Source organism: Gadus morhua, chromosome 1, assembly GCF_902167405.1.
Source record: "Gadus morhua chromosome 1, gadMor3.0, whole genome shotgun sequence".
In the NCBI taxonomy this organism is placed as follows: Eukaryota; Metazoa; Chordata; class Actinopteri; order Gadiformes; family Gadidae; genus Gadus; species Gadus morhua.
Window position 1 is genome coordinate 4,230,887 of NC_044048.1, and position 18,200 is coordinate 4,249,086.

Here is an 18,200-nt window from a genome sequence, read left to right on the forward strand (position 1 = left end):
GATGTCATTAAGCTCAACTGTAATTTACAGAAAATAAGTATACTACCGCTGTAATATTTGAAGTATGATTTCAGTATACTTCTTGAAAGTGCATTTAACTGCTATTTTTCAAAAGTTTATTAGGACATATTTCAGATAAAGTGTGTTTCTGTGAGAAGCTCAACTTTAATATACTGCAAATAAGTATACTACTGCTGTAATACTTGAAGCATGCTTTCAGTATACATTTTAATAGTTCACTAAGCTGATCTTTCTCAAAAGTTTATTCAGAATATATTTCCGATAAATTGTATTTCGGTCAGGAGGTCATCAAGCGCAACTGTAATATACTAATGAAAAGTATGCTACTGCTGTCATACTTGAAGTATGTTTTCAGCATACTTCTTACAAGTATACTTAACTGATCTTCCTTAAAGTTAATTTTGAATATATTTCCGATAAAGTGTATATCTCTGATGCATCCTTGGTACGAGATTTCCACGAGGAGCACACTAATAGACCTGGTGGGTAGCCTGGAGGGGCCCATTGAGGGGAGGGAAGGCCCACTGTTACGGCCATGGCCGTACCAGTGGATGCTCAGCTCTGCCTCCCCTTCTGGGGCAAGGTGTTTCCTCGTTGTCCCCAGCTCTACACCTGTCAAACTCGCATATCTGTCATCATTCTCCAGTCAACATCTCCGCTGTACTTAAACCCCGGTTCTTCAGCCACCCATCGCCAGATCGTTGTTTCAACTACACTGGTAGATACCAGTCCCGGCACTATTGAATGTTTGAATAACAAGATACAGTTAGATATCTTGCCCCAGGATCACCAACCCGTACCTTCCTGCCATCTATTCCAACCAGCGGCGGATCTAGAAAAATATTCATGGGGTGGCAAGAGGGGGACAGGAGATTTTGAGGGGTGGCACCCTATGGCAGAAGTATATACAGTATGCCGATTTAATTAAAGCCATATCAATCAATATTTACTTGGAAAGCCCCCACATTTAGATATTTTGACTCAATAACATTATATTTAATTTATTGTGGGATGAGTAAAGCCTTACATTTAAACATAAAAGGTTTCAGACAAAATTTAATAAATTATTACTGAATAATTACAAAATCAACCTGCCTTACAACAAACACCTGCACTATTACACCAGCAGGGGCATGGGGCTAAAAATATATGCAAAGAGAGCTGCAATATGTACTTTAGTTAACAATAAGTTGGCATTGGTCCATGAGATATTCCTATCAGATGTCAATCATCAGTCCAACTTGAGTGCAAATATCACTTTATTCACCGATTCCAATAATTTACATACAATGCCACCCTCAAAGTGCGGTGACATAGAATAACTCCCAAAGTAGAGTGTATTACCTGCATGCTTGGAAGAGCCAAATGGGCATTCAGGGGAAGTGCTATCAAAGATTTCCCTCTCTTTCTTCTTTTATATCTTTAATTTCTAAGTATTTAAGACCTTTTGGGTTTACCTTATTATTTTTTTTGCTCTTGATGTGAAGCTTGTTTTATTATTAATTATTGATGACTTATATTATAAAAGTTCAGACAGTTGTGCAACCAAGTAGATTAGAGATGGCCATTTGTAAATAATTTACGGAAGATGACTTGCATTTTGTTGTCCAAGTAATGGTTACTTGGTTCAATGACAATAAAGTTTAATATAATCAAATCGAACTAGAACTGCAAGCAGTTATGCAGGGGTCCAAGAAGTGTGCATTTCGCCGGCACAACGCGACAAGAAATGTGCGTTTCGCCGGCACAAAGCGAAGCATGTGTTCAAAACGCTACCCTGAACCTGTGGATACAAAGGATTTGACTGTGGTAGGAGTAGCGAGAAGTCAGTGTGGCGTTTCCGCGGCGAAATTTTGTAGAAGATATACAATTTCCTCGTTTATTGCGCCCCCTAATGGCGAAATTTTCCGAAATTTTTATCGAACGACATTAAGGTTAGCACCAACATGTGTGTAAAATGTGGACTCGATCCGATGTCTAATTTTGGATTTCTTTGGATTTTTGATATTCCACGTCTAATTTAGCTAATAAACCAATATTCAAAACACTACCGTTTCGTTATCGAAGGACGGATCAAAAAAGTAATGCAGGAATTCTTTTCGTGTAGGTCTGAAGATGTCATGTGCAAAGTTTTGTGTCAATTGGTCGAGAAATGTGGGAGGAGTAGCGAAAAAACATTTTTGCGGTTTTCGCGATATAGCGAAAAATATTCCTAGACGCAAATGGGCGTGGCCTAGGCCAAAAGATGCAGCAGACTCCAGTGCATCTGTGTGTACAAGTTTTTGGACTCTGGGAGGTTCGGTGTGGGAGTTATAGCCCCAAACGCGTCTGTCCTTGGTATAGCGCCACCTAGTGGCCGGCGTGTCTGGATTTGGTTATCTGAGTAGCGGTGCCGGACCTGGATCTAGTCATGCAATTGGCGTGTCGGCACCATTTACGGTTTGGGCTGTGGTACCACTTCTAAGGCGTATAGTATAATAACTAGAACTGCAAGCAGTTATGCAGGGGTCCAAGAAGAGTGCATTTCGCCGGCACAACGCGACAAGAAATGTGCGTTTCGCCGGCACAACGCGAAGCATGTGTTCAAAACGCTACCCTGAACCTGTGGATACAAAGGATTTGACTGTGGTAGGAGTAGCGGGAAGTCAGTGTAGCGTTTTCGCGGCGAAATTTTGTAGAAGATATACAATTTCCTCGTTTATGGCGCCCCCTAATGGCGAAATTTTCCGAAATTTTTATCGTACGACATTAAGGTTAGCACCAACATGTGTGTTCAATTTGGACTCGTTCCGATGTCTAATTTTGGATTTCTTTGGATTTTTGATTTTCCACGTCTAATTTAGCTCATAAACCAATATTCAAAACGCTACCGTTTCGTCGTCGAAGGTCGGATCAAAAAACTGTCTCCCGATTCCTTTGCGTGTACGTCTGAAGATGTCGTGTGCAAAGTTTGGTGTCGATTAGTCAAGAAATGTGGGAGGAGTAAGGAAAAAACAGTTTTGCGGTTTTCGCGATTTTGCGAAAAAAAATTATGGACGCAAATGGGCGTGGCCTATGCCAAAAGATGCAGCAGACTCCAGTGAATATGTGTGTACAAGGTTTTGAATGTGGGAGGTTCGGTGTGGGAGTTATAGCCCCAAACGCGTATTCCTTGGTATAGCGCCACCTAGTGGCCGGCATGTCTGGATTTTGTTATCTGAGTAGCGGTGCCGGACCTGAATCTAGTCATGCTATTGGCATGTCCGCACCATTTACGGTTTGGGCTGTGGGCCCACTTCTATGGCGGGAATAATAAAAATTATGCAGGGGTCCAAGAAGTGTGCATTTCGCCGGCACAACGCGACAAGAAATGTGTGTTTCGCCGGCACAACACGAAGCAAGTATTCAAAACGCTACCGTGAACAACATGTGGATATAAAGGTTTTGACTGTGGGAGCTTCGGTGTGGGAGTTATAGCCTAAAACGCGTTTTCAGAACATTGGCCAAATAGGAGATAGACAATGTCGTAGTTTTCTGGCGCCGCCCTGTGGCGACATTTTCCATAGACAATTTTCCTTTGCCAAATAACTCCCGCCCACATTAATAATTCTTGGCCATATTTTCTATATAGACTCGGGTTTGCCCCTTGATGGTTTCCATTGAGTTTGAAGAACATTCCTTTGGCCAATTAGAAGATATACAATTTCCTCGTTTATTGCGCCCCCTAATGGCGAAATTTTCCGAATTTTTTATCGAACGTCAATAAGGTTAGCACCAACATGTGTGTAGAATTTGGACTCGATCCGATGTCTAATTTTGGATTTTTTTGGATTTTTAATTTTCCATGTCTAATTTAGCTAATAAACAAATATTCAAAACGCTACCGTTTCGTCGTCGAAAGTCGGATCAAAAAACTGTCTGAGGGTTTCTTTGCGTGTGCGTCTGAAGATGCCGTGTGCAAAGTTTGGTGTTGATTGGACGAGAAATGTGGGAGGAGTAGCGAAAAAACAGTTTTGCGGTTTTCGCGATTTTGCGAAAAAAAATTCTAGACGCAAATGGGCGTGGCCTATGCCAAAAGATGCAGCAGACTCCAGTGAATCTGTGTGTGCAAGGATTTGAATGTGGGAGTTTCGGTGTGGGAGTTATAGCCCCAAACGCGTATTCCTTGGTATAGCGCCACCTAGGGGCCGGCGGGTCTGGATTTGGTCGTCTGCATTGTCCGAAGAGATCTGGATCTAGTCATGCAATTGGCGTGTCGGCACCATTTACGGTTTGGGCTGTGGTACCACTTCTAGTGAGGTAAGTATAACAATAACTAGAACTGCAAGCAGTTATGCAGGGGTCCAAGAAGTGTGCATTTCGCCGGCACAGCGCAACAAGAAATGTGCGTTTCGCCGGCACAACGCGAAGCATGTGTTCAAAACGCTACCCTGAACCTGTGGATACAAAGGATTTGACTGTGGTAGGAGTAGCGAGAAGTAAGTGTGGCGTTTTCGCGGCGAAATTGTGTAGAAGATATACAATTTCCTCGTTTATTGCGCCCCCTAATGGCGAAATTTTCCGATTTTTTTATCGAACGACATTAACGTTAACACCAACATGTGTGTAAAATTTGGACTCGATCCGATGTCTAATTTTGGATTTCTTTGGATTTTTGATATTCCACGTCTAATTTAGCTAATAAACAAATATTCAAAACTCTACCGTTTCGTCGTCGAAAGTCGGATCAAAAAACTGTCTGAGGGTTTCTTTGCGTGTGCGTCTGAAGATGCCGTGTGCAAAGTTTGGTGTTGATTGGTCGAGAAATGTGGGAGGGATAGCGAAAATACAGTTTTGCGGTTTTCGCGATTTTGCGAAAAAAAATTAATGACGCAAATGGGCGTGGCCTATGCCAAAAGATGCAGCAGACTCCAGTGAATAAGTGGGTACAAGTTTTTGACTGTGGGAGGTTCGGTGTGGGAGCTATAGCCCCAAACGTGTTTCTCCTTGGTATAGCGCCACCTAGAGGCCGGCATGTCTGGATTTGGTTATCTGAGTAGCGGTGCCGGACCTGGTTCTAGTCATGTAATTGGCGCGTGTGCACCATTTACGGTTTGGGCTGTGGACCGACTTTCAAGGCGGGAAGTATAATAATAATAATAATAAGAAAAATCCTTACAAAAACAATAGGGATCCAACCTGTTGGCTTGGACCCCTAATAATCCTTACAAAAACAATAGGGATCCAACCTGTTGGCTTGGACCCCTAATAATAAAAATCCTTACAAAAACAATAGGGATCCAACCTGTTGGCTTGGACCCCTAACTAGAACTGCAAGCAGTTATGCAGGGGTCCAAGAAGTGTGCATTTCGCCGGCACAACGCGACAAGAAATGTGCATTTCGCCACCCTGAACCTGTGGATACAAAGGATTTGACTGTGGTAGGAGTAGCGAGAAGTCAGTGTAGCGTTTTCGCGGCGAAATTTTGCAGACGATATACAATTTCCTCGTTTATTGCGCCCCCTAATGGCGAATTTTTCCGATTTTTTTATCGAAGGACGTTAATGTTAACACCAACATGTGTGTAAAATTTGGACTCGATCCGATGTCTAATTTTGGATTTCTTTGGATTTTTGATATTCCACGTCTAATTTAGCTCATAAACCAATATTCAAAACGCTACCGTTTCGTCGTCGAAGGTCGGATCAAAAAAGTAATGCAGGAATTCTTTTCGTGTAGGTCTGAAGATGCCGTGTGCAAAGTTTGGTGTTGATCGGGCGAGAAATGTGGGAGGAGTAGCGAAAAAACAGTTTTGCGGTTTTCGCGATTTAGCGAAAAATATTCCCAGACGCAAATGGGCGTGGCCTAGGCCAAAAGATGCAGCAGACTCCAGTGCATCTGTGTGTACAAGTTTTTTGACTCTGGGAGGTTCGGTGTGGGAGTTATAGCCCCAAACGCGTATTCCTTGTTATAGCGCCACCTAGTGACCGGCGTGTCTGGATTTTGTCGTCTGCATAGTCCGAAGAGACCTGGATCTAGTCATGCAATTGGCGTGTCGGCACCATTTACGGTTTGGGCTGTGGGCACAGTTTCAGGGGGGTAAGTATAATAATAGGAATAACAAGAAATGTGCGTTTCGCCGGCACAACGCGAAGCATGTGTTCAAAACGTTACCCTGAACCTGTGGATACAAAGGATTTGACTGTGGTAGGAGTAGCGAGAAGTCAGTGTAGCGTTTTCGCGGCGAAATTTTTTAGAAGATATACAATTTCCTCGTTTATTGCGCCCCCTAATGGCGAAATTTTCCGAATTTTTTATCGAACGACATTAAGGCTAGCCCCGACATGTGTGTAAAATGTGGACTCGATCCGATGTCTAATTTTGGTTTTTTTGGATTTTTGATTTTCCACGTCAAATTTAGGTAATAAACCAATATTCAAAACGCTACCGTTTCGTCGTCGAAAGTCGGATCAAAAAGTGTTTGAGTTTTTCTTTTCGTGTTTGTCTGACGATGTCGTGTGCAAAGTTTGGTGTCGATTGGTCAAGAAATGTGGGAGGAGTAGGCAAAAAACAGTTTTGCGGTTTTCGCGATTTTGCGAAAAAAAATTATGGACGCAAATGGGCGTGGCCTATGTCAAAAGATGCAGCAGACTCCAGTGAATATGTGGGTACAAGTTTTTGACTGTGGAAGGTTCGGTGTGGGAGTTATAGCCCCAAACGCGTATTCCTTGGTATAGCGCCACCTAGTGGCCGGCATGTCTGGATTTGGTTATCTGAGTAGCGGTGCCGTACCTGGATCTAGTGATGCAATTGGCGCGTGTGCACCATTTACGGTTTGGGCTGTGGTACCACTTCTATGGCGGGAAGTATAAAAACAAGAAATGTGCGTTTCGCCGGCACAACGCAAAGCAAGTATTCAAAACGCTACCGTGAACAACATGTGGATATAAAGGTTTTGACTGTGGGAGCTTCGGTGTGGGAGTTATAGCCTGAAACGCGTTTTCAGAACATTCCATTGGCCAAATAGGAGATAGACAATGTCATCGTTTTTTTGCACCCCCTTGTGGCGAATTTTTCCAAAGACAATTTTCCTTTTCCAAATAACTCCCGCCCACATTAATAATTCTTGGCCATATTGTCTATATAGACTAGGGATTGCCCCTTGATGGTTTCCCTTGAGTTTGAAGAACATTCCTCTGGCAAATGAGAAGATATACAATTTCCTCGTTTATTGCGCCCCCTTATGGCGAAAATTTCCGATTTTTTTATCGAACGCCATTAAGTGGAGCATCGACATGTCTCAAAAAATTGGACTTGATCCGATGTCTAATTTTGGATTTCTTTGGATTTTTGATATTCCACGTCTAATTTAGCTTATAAACAAATATTCAAAACGCTACCGTTTCGTAATCGAAGGTCGGATCAAAAAGTGTTTGAGTTTTTCTTTTCGTGTGCGTCTGAAGATGTCGTGTGCAAAGTTTGGTGTTGATTGGTCGAGAAATGTGGGAGGAGTATGGAAAAAACACTTTTGCGGTTTTCGCGATTTTGCGAAAAAAAATTCTAGACGCAAATGGGCGTGGCCTATGCCAAAAGATGCAGCAGACTCCAGTGAATAAGTGGGTACAAGTTTTTGACTGTGGGAGGTTCGGTGTGGGAGTTATAGCCCCAAACGCGTCTTTCCTTGGTATAGCGCCACCTAGTGGCCGGCGTGTCTGGATTTGGTCGTCTGCGTAGTATTCACGGACCTAGATCTAGTGATGCAATTGGCGCGTGTGCACCATTTACTGTTTGGGCTGTGGTACCACTTCTAGATGGGAAGTATAATAATAATAATCCTTACAAAAACAATAGGGATCCAACCTGTTGGCTTGGACCCCTAATAATAATCCTTACAAAAACAATAGGGATCCAACCTGTTGGCTTGGACCCCTAATGACTGTTGATACAAAAGGAGGCACATGAAGTTAACAGTCAGGAAAACCAGCTGAGCGTAGAAGGGTTTGTGTTTGTTAGCGCGTCTTTAGCGCGGATTGCAATTCTTATTGCAGCCTGCAGGGTTATGCGAGAAACATACGGAGGGACGTGGTCGTTGAGCTCCGCTGCCCCACATCGCATGACACGTTAAACTCAACTAGAATCGCCACCATCAATTTGATATCAACAGAACAAAAATAGTCGGAAAGCCTACAGAAACAATTGATAGTTAATGTGACAATCACATTATTAAAAATAAACTTGGAGCAATGATTTACTGAGGAACTATTTTTTTGGGAGAATGCTTTTGCAGGGAGTTCGCCGCCCCACCTGCCCATACGGCACGCGCCTGCTATGCAGCTATAAGGCATTCCAATCTTAACTTAAGTCTTGAACTATGATGTTTCTGTAATACACAGCCCTGCTCAAGAATGTAGTCTCTCTGCCGCGCCGCTTGCTTCGTTCGTGGGGGGGGGGGGGGGGGGGCAGGCGGGATGGGGCAATATTTCCTGGTTGCATTCACTTGCAGTCGGACTTTGAAACTCGCTTTTGTAAATGTCTTGTTAAAGCAAAAAAAAAAAAAAAAAAAAAAGAGTTTTGCGCTGCCAACTGGGGTGGCAGCTGGGGTGGCAAGGCTTTTTTTAGGGTGGCAGTGGCCAACCCATGCCACCCCAGTAGATCCGCCCCTGATTCCATCCCGTGTGCTTATCTGCCTGCCTAGCTGCCTGGAATCCTTGCCTGTCCATTTCCTGTTGTTACCTCCTGCTCTCGTCGTCACTATATTAAACCTCTGGTTTAATCAAACATCCGTTGACTGCGCTTGGGGTCCTCTCATTCGATCACAACACCTGAAAGACAGTTCTGATGTGGAAGCAACGTATTCAAAGTGAAATGTAAAGAGACTAAATTCAATGTACCATGACACTTAACTTGTATTTCACATACAATTAAATAATGCTTAAACAATACTTTAAACACACGTGGAAAAAAAATTCAAGGTGCTGTAGATACGCTAAATTGAGTGAACTAAAAACACACTTGAAATGTAGTCATTTGTAATATACTCTTAACAACATTACAAATGCTTCTTCAATGGATTTGAAATATTATCTAAATTAAATCTAAAAACCTTAAATGGCTTAAAATAGTACGCTTGAAATATGTAGTTAGTATGATTTGCATAACTTAAACAACACTGTAAACACATGGAATATGTTCAAGGTGCAGTAAATATGCCAAATTGTGCAAAATAATAACACTTGAAATTTAATTATTTTACATTTGCAACATACTCAGTCGACATTATAAGTACTTCTTCAGTGCACTTGAAATATTACCTAAATTTAAATACCTTAAATAGCTTATAATAGTACTCTTGAAATATGTAGTAAGTGTATTTTTTGTTGATTTCCATAATATTTAAAGTGTATATCTAACATAATATTAGGACTTTTTAAGAGAACTTGAATGTTAAAAATGAAGCATGACACTGAAGTGTACTTAGTATGTGCGAAGTAGGCAAGGCAAGGCAAGGCAAGGCAAACCGGTCACAAGGGAGGGATCCCCTTGGGCATTCTTCTACTTGATGAGAACACAGGAAACTCTGTCCTTTGGGTAAACATTATTTGATTGGATCGTTGACAATTGCAATGTGGGGAGAAGTAGTGGTGCCTTATCAGTTGGAGCCTTTGACCCTTTGCCCCAATGGGGTTAGGGAAAAGGCACACCCAACAAATGGCAGTTAGAGAAACGGAATGTGAAATAGAATTTTACATTCAAATTACACAACAAAATATACAAAGAATATAAAACATGTTTATCATAGAAAATGTGAAATACACATCAAATATGCATCTTACCATAACAGAATATAGGCCTACATTAAATGTTATTGTATATAAAATATATTATTGTCATGGATTGTGAGGAGTTTGGGCAGCAGCCTCCTCTCTGTGACTGCTACCATTGGATCCAACATCAGAACAGAAGCGGTCCTTCTGATGAGTATGTTTTTAGTGTGTTACAGTCGACATTGCATGGTGCGTTCCTGACACACCCCAGCGTTTAGAGGGCACTGGTCCCCGCAGACTCATATGCGCTGCAAATGTTGGAGGGCCGTAGCTCCCTCAGTTTGAGTTCAGTTTCCTGTCCAGTTGTCCGAGTGGACACCGAGGTACTTGTAATCCTGAACATAAGGCGACGTAGAGCAAAGCATTATGATGGATTTAATTCAGCTGAATGAGAAGCACACAACACAGCCATCCGTATCATTTCTGAGCCTCTCTCTTTAGTGGCATCTAGCGATCAAGTAGCAAATTGCAACCAAATGCATACCAATGAATATCACATTTCTGCCAAGTCCGCTGTGCTAGATGTCACAGAATTATACACACTGCACCTCGAAGATTGATTTAAATTTTTTTGTTGTGAAATAAAACATTTAATGTAAATTATTATTTAAAAAAACGAATGTTTAAAGAGGATCACATGTAAGAAGAATAAAGGTTTTATCAGTTACCACGAGGCTGGTAATGCAAGCAATGTTATCCAAGTTTTATCCTTGTGTTCCTTTCTTGTGCTATTATGAGCCACATCTCTCATCACAGGGCCGCCCTGGCTTTTCATTGACGAGCTCCAAAGGACATTGTGCTGAGTGCATGCATAGCTCTGCTGATTCAGGCTGAGCTAACTGTGTGTGTGTGTGTGTGTGTGTGTGTGTGTGTGTGTGTGTGTGTGTGTGTGTGTGTGTGTGTGTGTGTGTGTGTGTGTGTGTGTGTGTGTGTGTGTGTGTGTGTGTGTGCGCGCGCGCGTGCGTGCGTGCGCGCGTGCGTGCGCGTGTGTGGGGCTGTTATATAAAACCCTCTCCATGGTGAGCTCGCTCTCACTGCGACATAGCTCAGGTGTCTGAGGCAACAGCACAGAAGAGGTTGAGACAGACAGACGGACACAATAAACGACTGCACGACCTTTGCGTGAGTAATGTGTACGTTTGTTCTTCATTTATTTGTTATCTATGATAAACGCGACTGTCCATATATAAACTGTGTTGTGCTGTGATCTCACACGTCAACACCACGATGACTTTGCTTTCTCAGAGTGGGGGCGCAGTGTCTATTCACTGACACCACACTTATTCACACAAATGCATTGCTCATTCCAGAGAACTTTAACTGACAAATAAATGCTGACTCGTGGATTCTTGGTCAGCCACTGTTAACCATAGAGACCCAATCAATAGACAACCTAGAGACTATGTAACCCCATATTTGATCATGCTTCATGCAGTATGGAAAATTATAGGGGCTATAAAATGTTGTCGGTTCTGTATTGTTTTGACAGGTCTCTGACTCTGAGAATCATCTATGAAAAGTCACAGTGTCCCTAAGTTTCTTAAACCAACAAATGCTAAGTAACCAGGGTCTGCGTAGCCCTTGAGTGCCCAGTAGCTATGTCTTTTCATTGGTATCCAGGCAACTTCAAACAAAGCACTGTCCTTTATTCACTGGTTGGAACGAGCAGGGTGTCTGTTTGTGAGTTTGAGAACAAGGCTCCATGGCTGCATGCCTTTCGCTTTGAGTTCCAGAGTTTTTGATCAGTAACGTGTGATTACCGTACAGTGTTACCGTTTGACGGAGGATTCCACAGTATTGCCGTTTATTGTCATTGTTTGTGATTCCAGACAAATATTTCCTTGACTAGCACCCATGGCTCACAACCTGCTCAAAAACCCCAACGGGGAAGGTACGGAGGAATGATATTATTTTTGAGGTTATTATTTTTGACATTTATATTTTTGACATTATATGTATTACGTGACTAAAAATTCCCATGCCTTTGTTAAAATAATTCCCAATCACACATTATTGCATTGTGAAGGCAAATGTTATGATATGGATGATGTTCACCTGTGCTGTACCACTTTGAAGAGAAAAACACTGTTATAAAGGAAAGCAATGATTGACAAAAAGTATTTAGTTTAAGACAACAATGTGTTTGGAAGAATTCCCCTGTGGCTGACTTTATTCCCCATAGAGGAGCTGGAGTTCTGGGAGCTGACAGAGAATGGGGGGAGCGCTTGGAAAGTAGAAGAACTACCGGGCGATTGCGGCTACGATTTCTGCAAAGAGGAAGTCACAAAGTACTTTGCGACGTCCTTTGAGTGAGTGCTTTTCCCGCATATGTTCTAGTAATAAATAGTCCTTTAGAATGCTTCATTACACTGCTTAATTCCCCCCCCCCCCCCCCCCCCCCCCCTCGTGGGATTATTTTTGACGGACATGCAGACTGTGTCTCAAGAAGCAGGAGGTGGATCTCCTGGCAGACGGCTATACTGCAGAGGTGCTCGACTCCCAGCCAACCATCACAGTAGAGGATTGGTGAGTGGGGGTAGAGTGTATAGAGGCCGACTACTTCCATGTCGTGCAACTTTCTTCCCATATCTAAGAGGTCACTCACCTTCAGGTACTGCGGGAGGACCGACTGCGGCTGCACCTATGAGATCACTGTGTGTCTATTGGACGAGAACCAGGAAGTTCTGCAGGAGTTCAAGCCCGACCCGGTGATCCTTGACCCGGACACGGATGACGGGTGTTCATGGAAACAGGTATAGAGCGGGAGCAGGGACACACGGTGGAGGCCTCACACACGTGCACACTCACACACTAACACTCACACACACCGACAAACAAACATACACACACGCACACTCACACGAACAACGGCACACACACACACACACACACACACTCACACATACTCTTTTGCACACTGTCCTTTCTAACCTTAGTAGACCAACCTCTTGGCTTTGCTCTGACTAACTGTATGTTGTGGCGGTGCTCCACCAGGTGAGCCACACCTTCTCAGAGTACGGCCCCGGACTGCGATTCATCTCCTTTGAGCACGGAGGACAAGACGCCAACTTCTGGGACGGATGGTTTGGAGTCCGGGTCACTGGCAGTTCAGTCACATGCAACGTCTGAGCAATGAACTGGGGGGAGAGGGAGGGAGGGGAGAAAGGAAGTAGGGACGTGAGGAGGAAGAATGGGAGGTGGGGAATTAGGTAGGGAAAGAGACGAGGTGAAAGGGACAGGAAGGAAAAAAATAAGAGAAGGAAATGAGAGGAATCAGATGGTAGGTGAAGGATAGTCCAGACTAGAGAGGTGCCCTTGAGGAGTGGTGTGGTCAGAGGGTGTGAGATGGGGGACTGTGGTTTAGGAACTGAAGATCTCTGAAAGGCTTCTCAGCTTGCCGGCGTAAACTGTTGTCTGTAGTCCGCTGACCACTGACATGACTGTCCCAGCCTTGCTTGAATCATAAGGCAGTATAGACATACTGTTATGTTGGGGGATGCTATTATACTGAAGCAAGCAATCTTTAGAAATCTGACCCTATGGGGATTTTCTGGGATGACCAAAAATCCATGAAGCTTTGCCAGATTTTCTCCTAATCACTGCTTGCAATTTAGTTATTTTATCCGCCAACTACTAACTACTTGCTACGCAAGACTATATTTTAACTTTTTTGTTTCTCCTTAATTAATGTCATTAATGCAAATTAACTTTAAAATGATCACATCCAACTGCTCATTGCATCTTCAAATTATTTATAGAAGAGTTTGATTTCATTGCTGTAAAATTGTATTGACATTGAACAAGTTTGAACTGGTTTACTGGTGTACTGGACCCCCACTGTGTGGACCCCAACTCAGCAGCATAAACCGTTAAGCATCCATCACTGTGTTTTATTCTGGCGTACACATTAAAAGGTGTTAAAGAATTCAGTGTAATATGAGTACAATATGCTCTCAGACAGAGAGTGAGCTAAACATATCCTGTTCACTCCTGTATCCTGAGGTTCTGCTATGATAAGAGAAGGGGCCTGTTCAACATCTTGGATACATGCATAATGAAAAAGAAACACTTTGGCTGGAGCTTTAAGTTGCATACCCCTAAATAACTGTATTGGTAGAATTATTTGTATCACAGGTGGGCACATGCGTGTGCTACTTGACAAAAACATGAAGACTGGCATTTATATTGTTCAGCTATCACATGTTTGAGGATGAACAATCAAAAAGCAACCCTTGAACTACGCAATTATTGAACACAGGCCTGTTTTCATTTCAACAACAAGTTTCATTACTAGTAACAGTAATCGAAAATATATATTTTATTTAGCAAACTTTCTTTGTGGAAAGGTTAATGAAATGATAAAAGAATTCCCAGTTTTATCTTTCTTTCATATCTGGGCTTGTGACTTAAGTAAGATATTCTGTTCTCCAGCCGAATATCTATAGATTCTGAATTGCAATATGTTGCTGCTCAGCTTCAGACTACTGAACACCATGATCACAATTGCAATTTCATACATCAAGGAAAGATAGAGGACGTGTTTTCATTAATCTGTTCATAATTAAGATACTGATGTTGTGGATTGTGTAGAAGAGGTATGTAGCCCATGCCAGGTCTCTCTTGGCCCAACCTTAGAGTGGGCGTCTCTAGGTTTCAGTTCCCTCTGGGCTTAGCCCAGAGGGAAATGAAAATGCGACAATTTTCTTTGTATGCTTTATTGTGGATGCACATTTTTTCATAATTCTTTACATAAAAAAAAAAAATGCAGTTTATTATAGCTTTAAATAGCTACCTGACTGCTGTGCTGCTTATCCGAAAACATCTAAAGTTCCATTTAAGTTATTTCAGAGTAAAATTAATACAAGTGAGACAGACCTTACATATATATATATTAGAGCTGTCACGCGATTAAAATATTTAATCGTGCTTAATCGCATTAATGTCATAGTTAACTCACGATTAATCGCAAATTCTTTTTCTATGCTAAATATCCCTTGATTTTTTAATAACGCGTTTAACTGACAGCTCTAATATATATATATATATATATAAATGGATCTGACTGCATAAGATAGGTTAATTCACTTGAGGTGGTAAACAGTCTGGTTATGTTTTTAAACTGTTCATTCTCTTGCCAAAGGGACTTTCTAGAACGACTACTTATATATATATATACATATATATATTTTTTTTTATTCAGGGCTAATTAAATAATATTTGGGCCTTTGGCCCCGAATAAAACAGCCTAGTGACGCCACTACTTCAGACCACAAGGCCGATCCTTCTCCTGGTGACTGCATCGGTTGCAAAAGTTCTCAGACTGCTGCTTGCTTCTCCTCACATTTTTCAGGGCATACATCTTTAAGGCAAGGCAAAGCAAGGCAAGGCAACTTTATCTTTATAGCACTTTTCATACGGCATACTCAAAGTGCTTCACATATAAACATTGGCATACAATAAAAGTAATTAATAGAAAATAAAACCTATGCAAAAAATTAGTAAAATAGATAGAAAATCAAGGCAAAGTTAAAAAAGCATTTTAGAAAGTGCAATGTGTTTAAGATCAGATTCACATTCTCTGGTACTCCAACCCGACCTAAAGGAACTTGGTCCTTTCTCTGGGACTCCAACCCAGATTCTAGGACTCCAACCCGGATTCTAGGACTCTAACCGACAGAACTCCCTTATCCTTTCTCAGATCATTTATCTCTCGGGTAAAAATAGAAAATAAAGGTAGAGTTAAAAAGTCCTCTCTTTTTTAGAAAGTGCAATGTATTTAAGATTTAGCAGAAAGCTAAAGCAAACATTAAAGTCTTCAGTCTTATTTTAAAAGTGGTCAGAGTTGGGGCAAGTCTTAAAAATGGGAGTTTATTCCAGCTATTTGTTGCATAGTAACTAAATCCTGCTTTCCCATGTTTCGTGTTTACTCTGGGGATAATTAGCAGATTGGTCTCAGAAGATCTCAGTGGTCTAGAAGGCTTATGTACTGGAATCTGATATGATCTATTAAAGCATAAGCAAATGGAAGAAACGCAATTGTTTACTGTGATGCAAAGGATATAAAGCACATTTCCCGGAAATTCTCCTGCCCAAATTCAGTCATTTCATCAAATGTCCACTAGAGGGCAATATAGAGCTTTCCAAAAAAGTAAGCGGTGACGATCAGGTGAAGGCTATACAATAAAGGTAGTAAAAGCAGGAAATATGTTGAACGTTTCCTATTTAACTTTGAATAAACGAGGGAGTCGAACCAGAAACACCCAGTTCTTCCTGTATTCGATGAAATACGCTCTTTTAAATACGCCGACCAAGGTGGGTTTCTTTTGTCGGCTGTGCTTGTTTCTCCCATCACCTGTTCTGCTGGACAAAGTGTGGCTCCGAATCGGTCGTCCATCAGTTCAGTTCTTTTCAGTTCAGCAGTTGTCCCGAAAGGGAACTTTGGTTAACAACAGTGGTAAAGACAAATACAACATGAAAAAAGGGATGACACAAAACAACCTGATCAAATACAACCAATAAAATAAAATGCCACTGTTCGTTAATACAACTCTATTCCATATGAATTGTTTTTGAATTAAAGCACTTGAGTGCTGCTTGAAAGTGCCGTCAAGTTTGAACACTTGATAATGTATAGAACTCCGGTCATTATCGGGAAATGACCGGCGTTACCCGGGCTGTGTTCCAATACCCGTACTTCCATGAGTACACTTAAAGGAAGTACACTATTGCCGCTTTTCCACTGCATGGTACCAGCTCGACACGACTCGACTCGACTCGACTCAGTTCGCCTTTTTTGCGTTTCCACCGCGAAAACATGGTATCTGGTACCTGAAGTGGCTGCTTTTTCTAGTACCGCCTCGCTCTAGGTTCCAAGCGGCTGAACCGATGCTAAAAGGTGACGTCGGCAGACGGCCGGCCACTGATTGGCCAGAGAGTGTGACGAAGTCACGAGAGCGACATGGCAACCATGCTGGTAACAGCCATAGCAGCGCCGCAGCCAACATATTCCACTTCTTCAACATGCCAGCTAATAATACGAACACGAATACCATCGCATCAATGTTCTCCATTGTTGTTATGTGGGTTCTGTCCATGTGTGGGTTACGTAGGTGTTGTTTGCGTCGCGTACAAAAAAACGTCACGGCCCTTTCGCGCAGGCGACCCCGCCCACGTCCCGGAGGTACTATTTGCGGTGGAAAAGGACCCGCGCTGCTACCGTGTCGAGTCGTGTCGAGTCGTGTCGTGTCGAGTCGAGCTACATGTGCGGTGGAAAAGCGGCATATCTGCACTATGGCAAGTAGCCGTGTAATACGCCGGATAATGCATAGACCGTCGCCGGTCATTGTCGAAAATAAGCCCCTTCAGGGCAAAGCAAGACACCTTCGCTGCTCGTCGGTCGGTGTACTGTTCGCCCTGTCGGGGCTTATTTTCCCGATAATGACCGCCGTTCTATACATTATCCCTTACATATATATTTAGCAGACTAGGCCGCCTAGTAACAAATGTGTACAAAGTTACATATGTATTAAAAAAAAAGTCGGGTTGAAATCGGGCTCGGGCTATAGGTTAATGTGTCGGGCCGGGCTCGGACAGAACTTGCACGGGCTCGGGCCGGGTCAGGCTTGATTTTCTGGGCCCGATCTAAGCTCTACTACACTGCCGCCCATACGTTTGGCATAGTTATAATGGCGCTCGACGGCGTATTTATGCGTTTTGATGTAAACTACAACTTTTTTGAAAACGATGCTGTGTGCACAATGTTATTTTTGAAAACGGAGGGGGGGAAATATTCGTTTCTATAAATACCCTGCTACGTATAAACGTGGCCTCAGGCGTCTCGTCTCGTTTTCAGTACCCCAACGGAGGAGTCCTGAAAACGAGGCCAAAACGGGTACGGCTAAGTACGGCGACCCGATCCGCACCTTTGCGATCCGATCCATTCCGCACCCTGCAGTGGAAACGCGTCATTAGTCTTTCTCATTGTGTTTTCTCTACAGCCTTTAACTTAACAATTGCACAATAAACGGTCAAACTCTTTATGTGAAACGTTATTATTTGGACCCACATAAAACATATGTGTAATCCAAGGCATTTAATGACTGGGGTCAGAAAATAATACATTTCTTTCCGTTGACTCCCATTCTGGAAAAGCGGCAAAATTGTCCTCGCCCAGAGGTCCCATGAGGGTCTCCCGGAAGGGGCGGACTTACGAGCTCTGTGCCAAGGCTCTCCGTAGAGGGGCTCTGGTACTAATAAACACCAGAGGATGGGCGGGGTTGTGCAGTGGTCACACACACACACACACACACACACACACACACACACACACACACACACACACACACACACACACACAATGCATATTGCTGCTACAACAACAAAAAAAATAGAAGAAAA

The 18,200-nt window shown here is 42.6% G+C and overlaps 1 protein-coding gene across 2 annotated transcripts; it reads left to right on the top strand.

Annotated features, from left to right (window-relative positions):
* Positions 1-10,776: 10,776 nt before the first annotated feature.
* On the top strand, positions 10,777-14,182 carry fbxo2 (F-box protein 2). 2 transcript variants are annotated; one of them, XM_030361302.1, is made up of 6 exons: positions 10,777-10,925; positions 11,633-11,694; positions 11,986-12,112; positions 12,237-12,329; positions 12,415-12,556; positions 12,798-14,182. In XM_030361302.1, exons 2-6 carry the CDS (start codon positions 11,658-11,660, stop codon positions 12,930-12,932), a joined length of 534 nt encoding a protein of 177 aa, XP_030217162.1. In that variant the 5' UTR covers positions 10,777-10,925; positions 11,633-11,657; the 3' UTR covers positions 12,933-14,182. The 2 variants fall into 2 exon arrangements, with proteins under 2 accessions (XP_030217162.1, XP_030217171.1); XM_030361311.1 differs by having other exon boundaries at positions 10,789-10,936.
* Positions 14,183-18,200: the final 4,018 nt, after the last annotated feature.

Excerpts from the sequence above, each read along its gene's own strand:
- fbxo2 (XM_030361302.1), top strand. The coding sequence starts at position 11,658 with ATGGCTCACAACCTGCTCAAAAACCCCAACGGGGAAG. Across the intron at positions 12,330-12,414 it reads ACCATCACAGTAGAGGATTG|GTACTGCGGGAGGACCGACT; the intron begins GTGAGTGGGGGT and ends ACTCACCTTCAG. Across the intron at positions 12,557-12,797 it reads ACGGGTGTTCATGGAAACAG|GTGAGCCACACCTTCTCAGA; the intron begins GTATAGAGCGGG and ends GTGCTCCACCAG.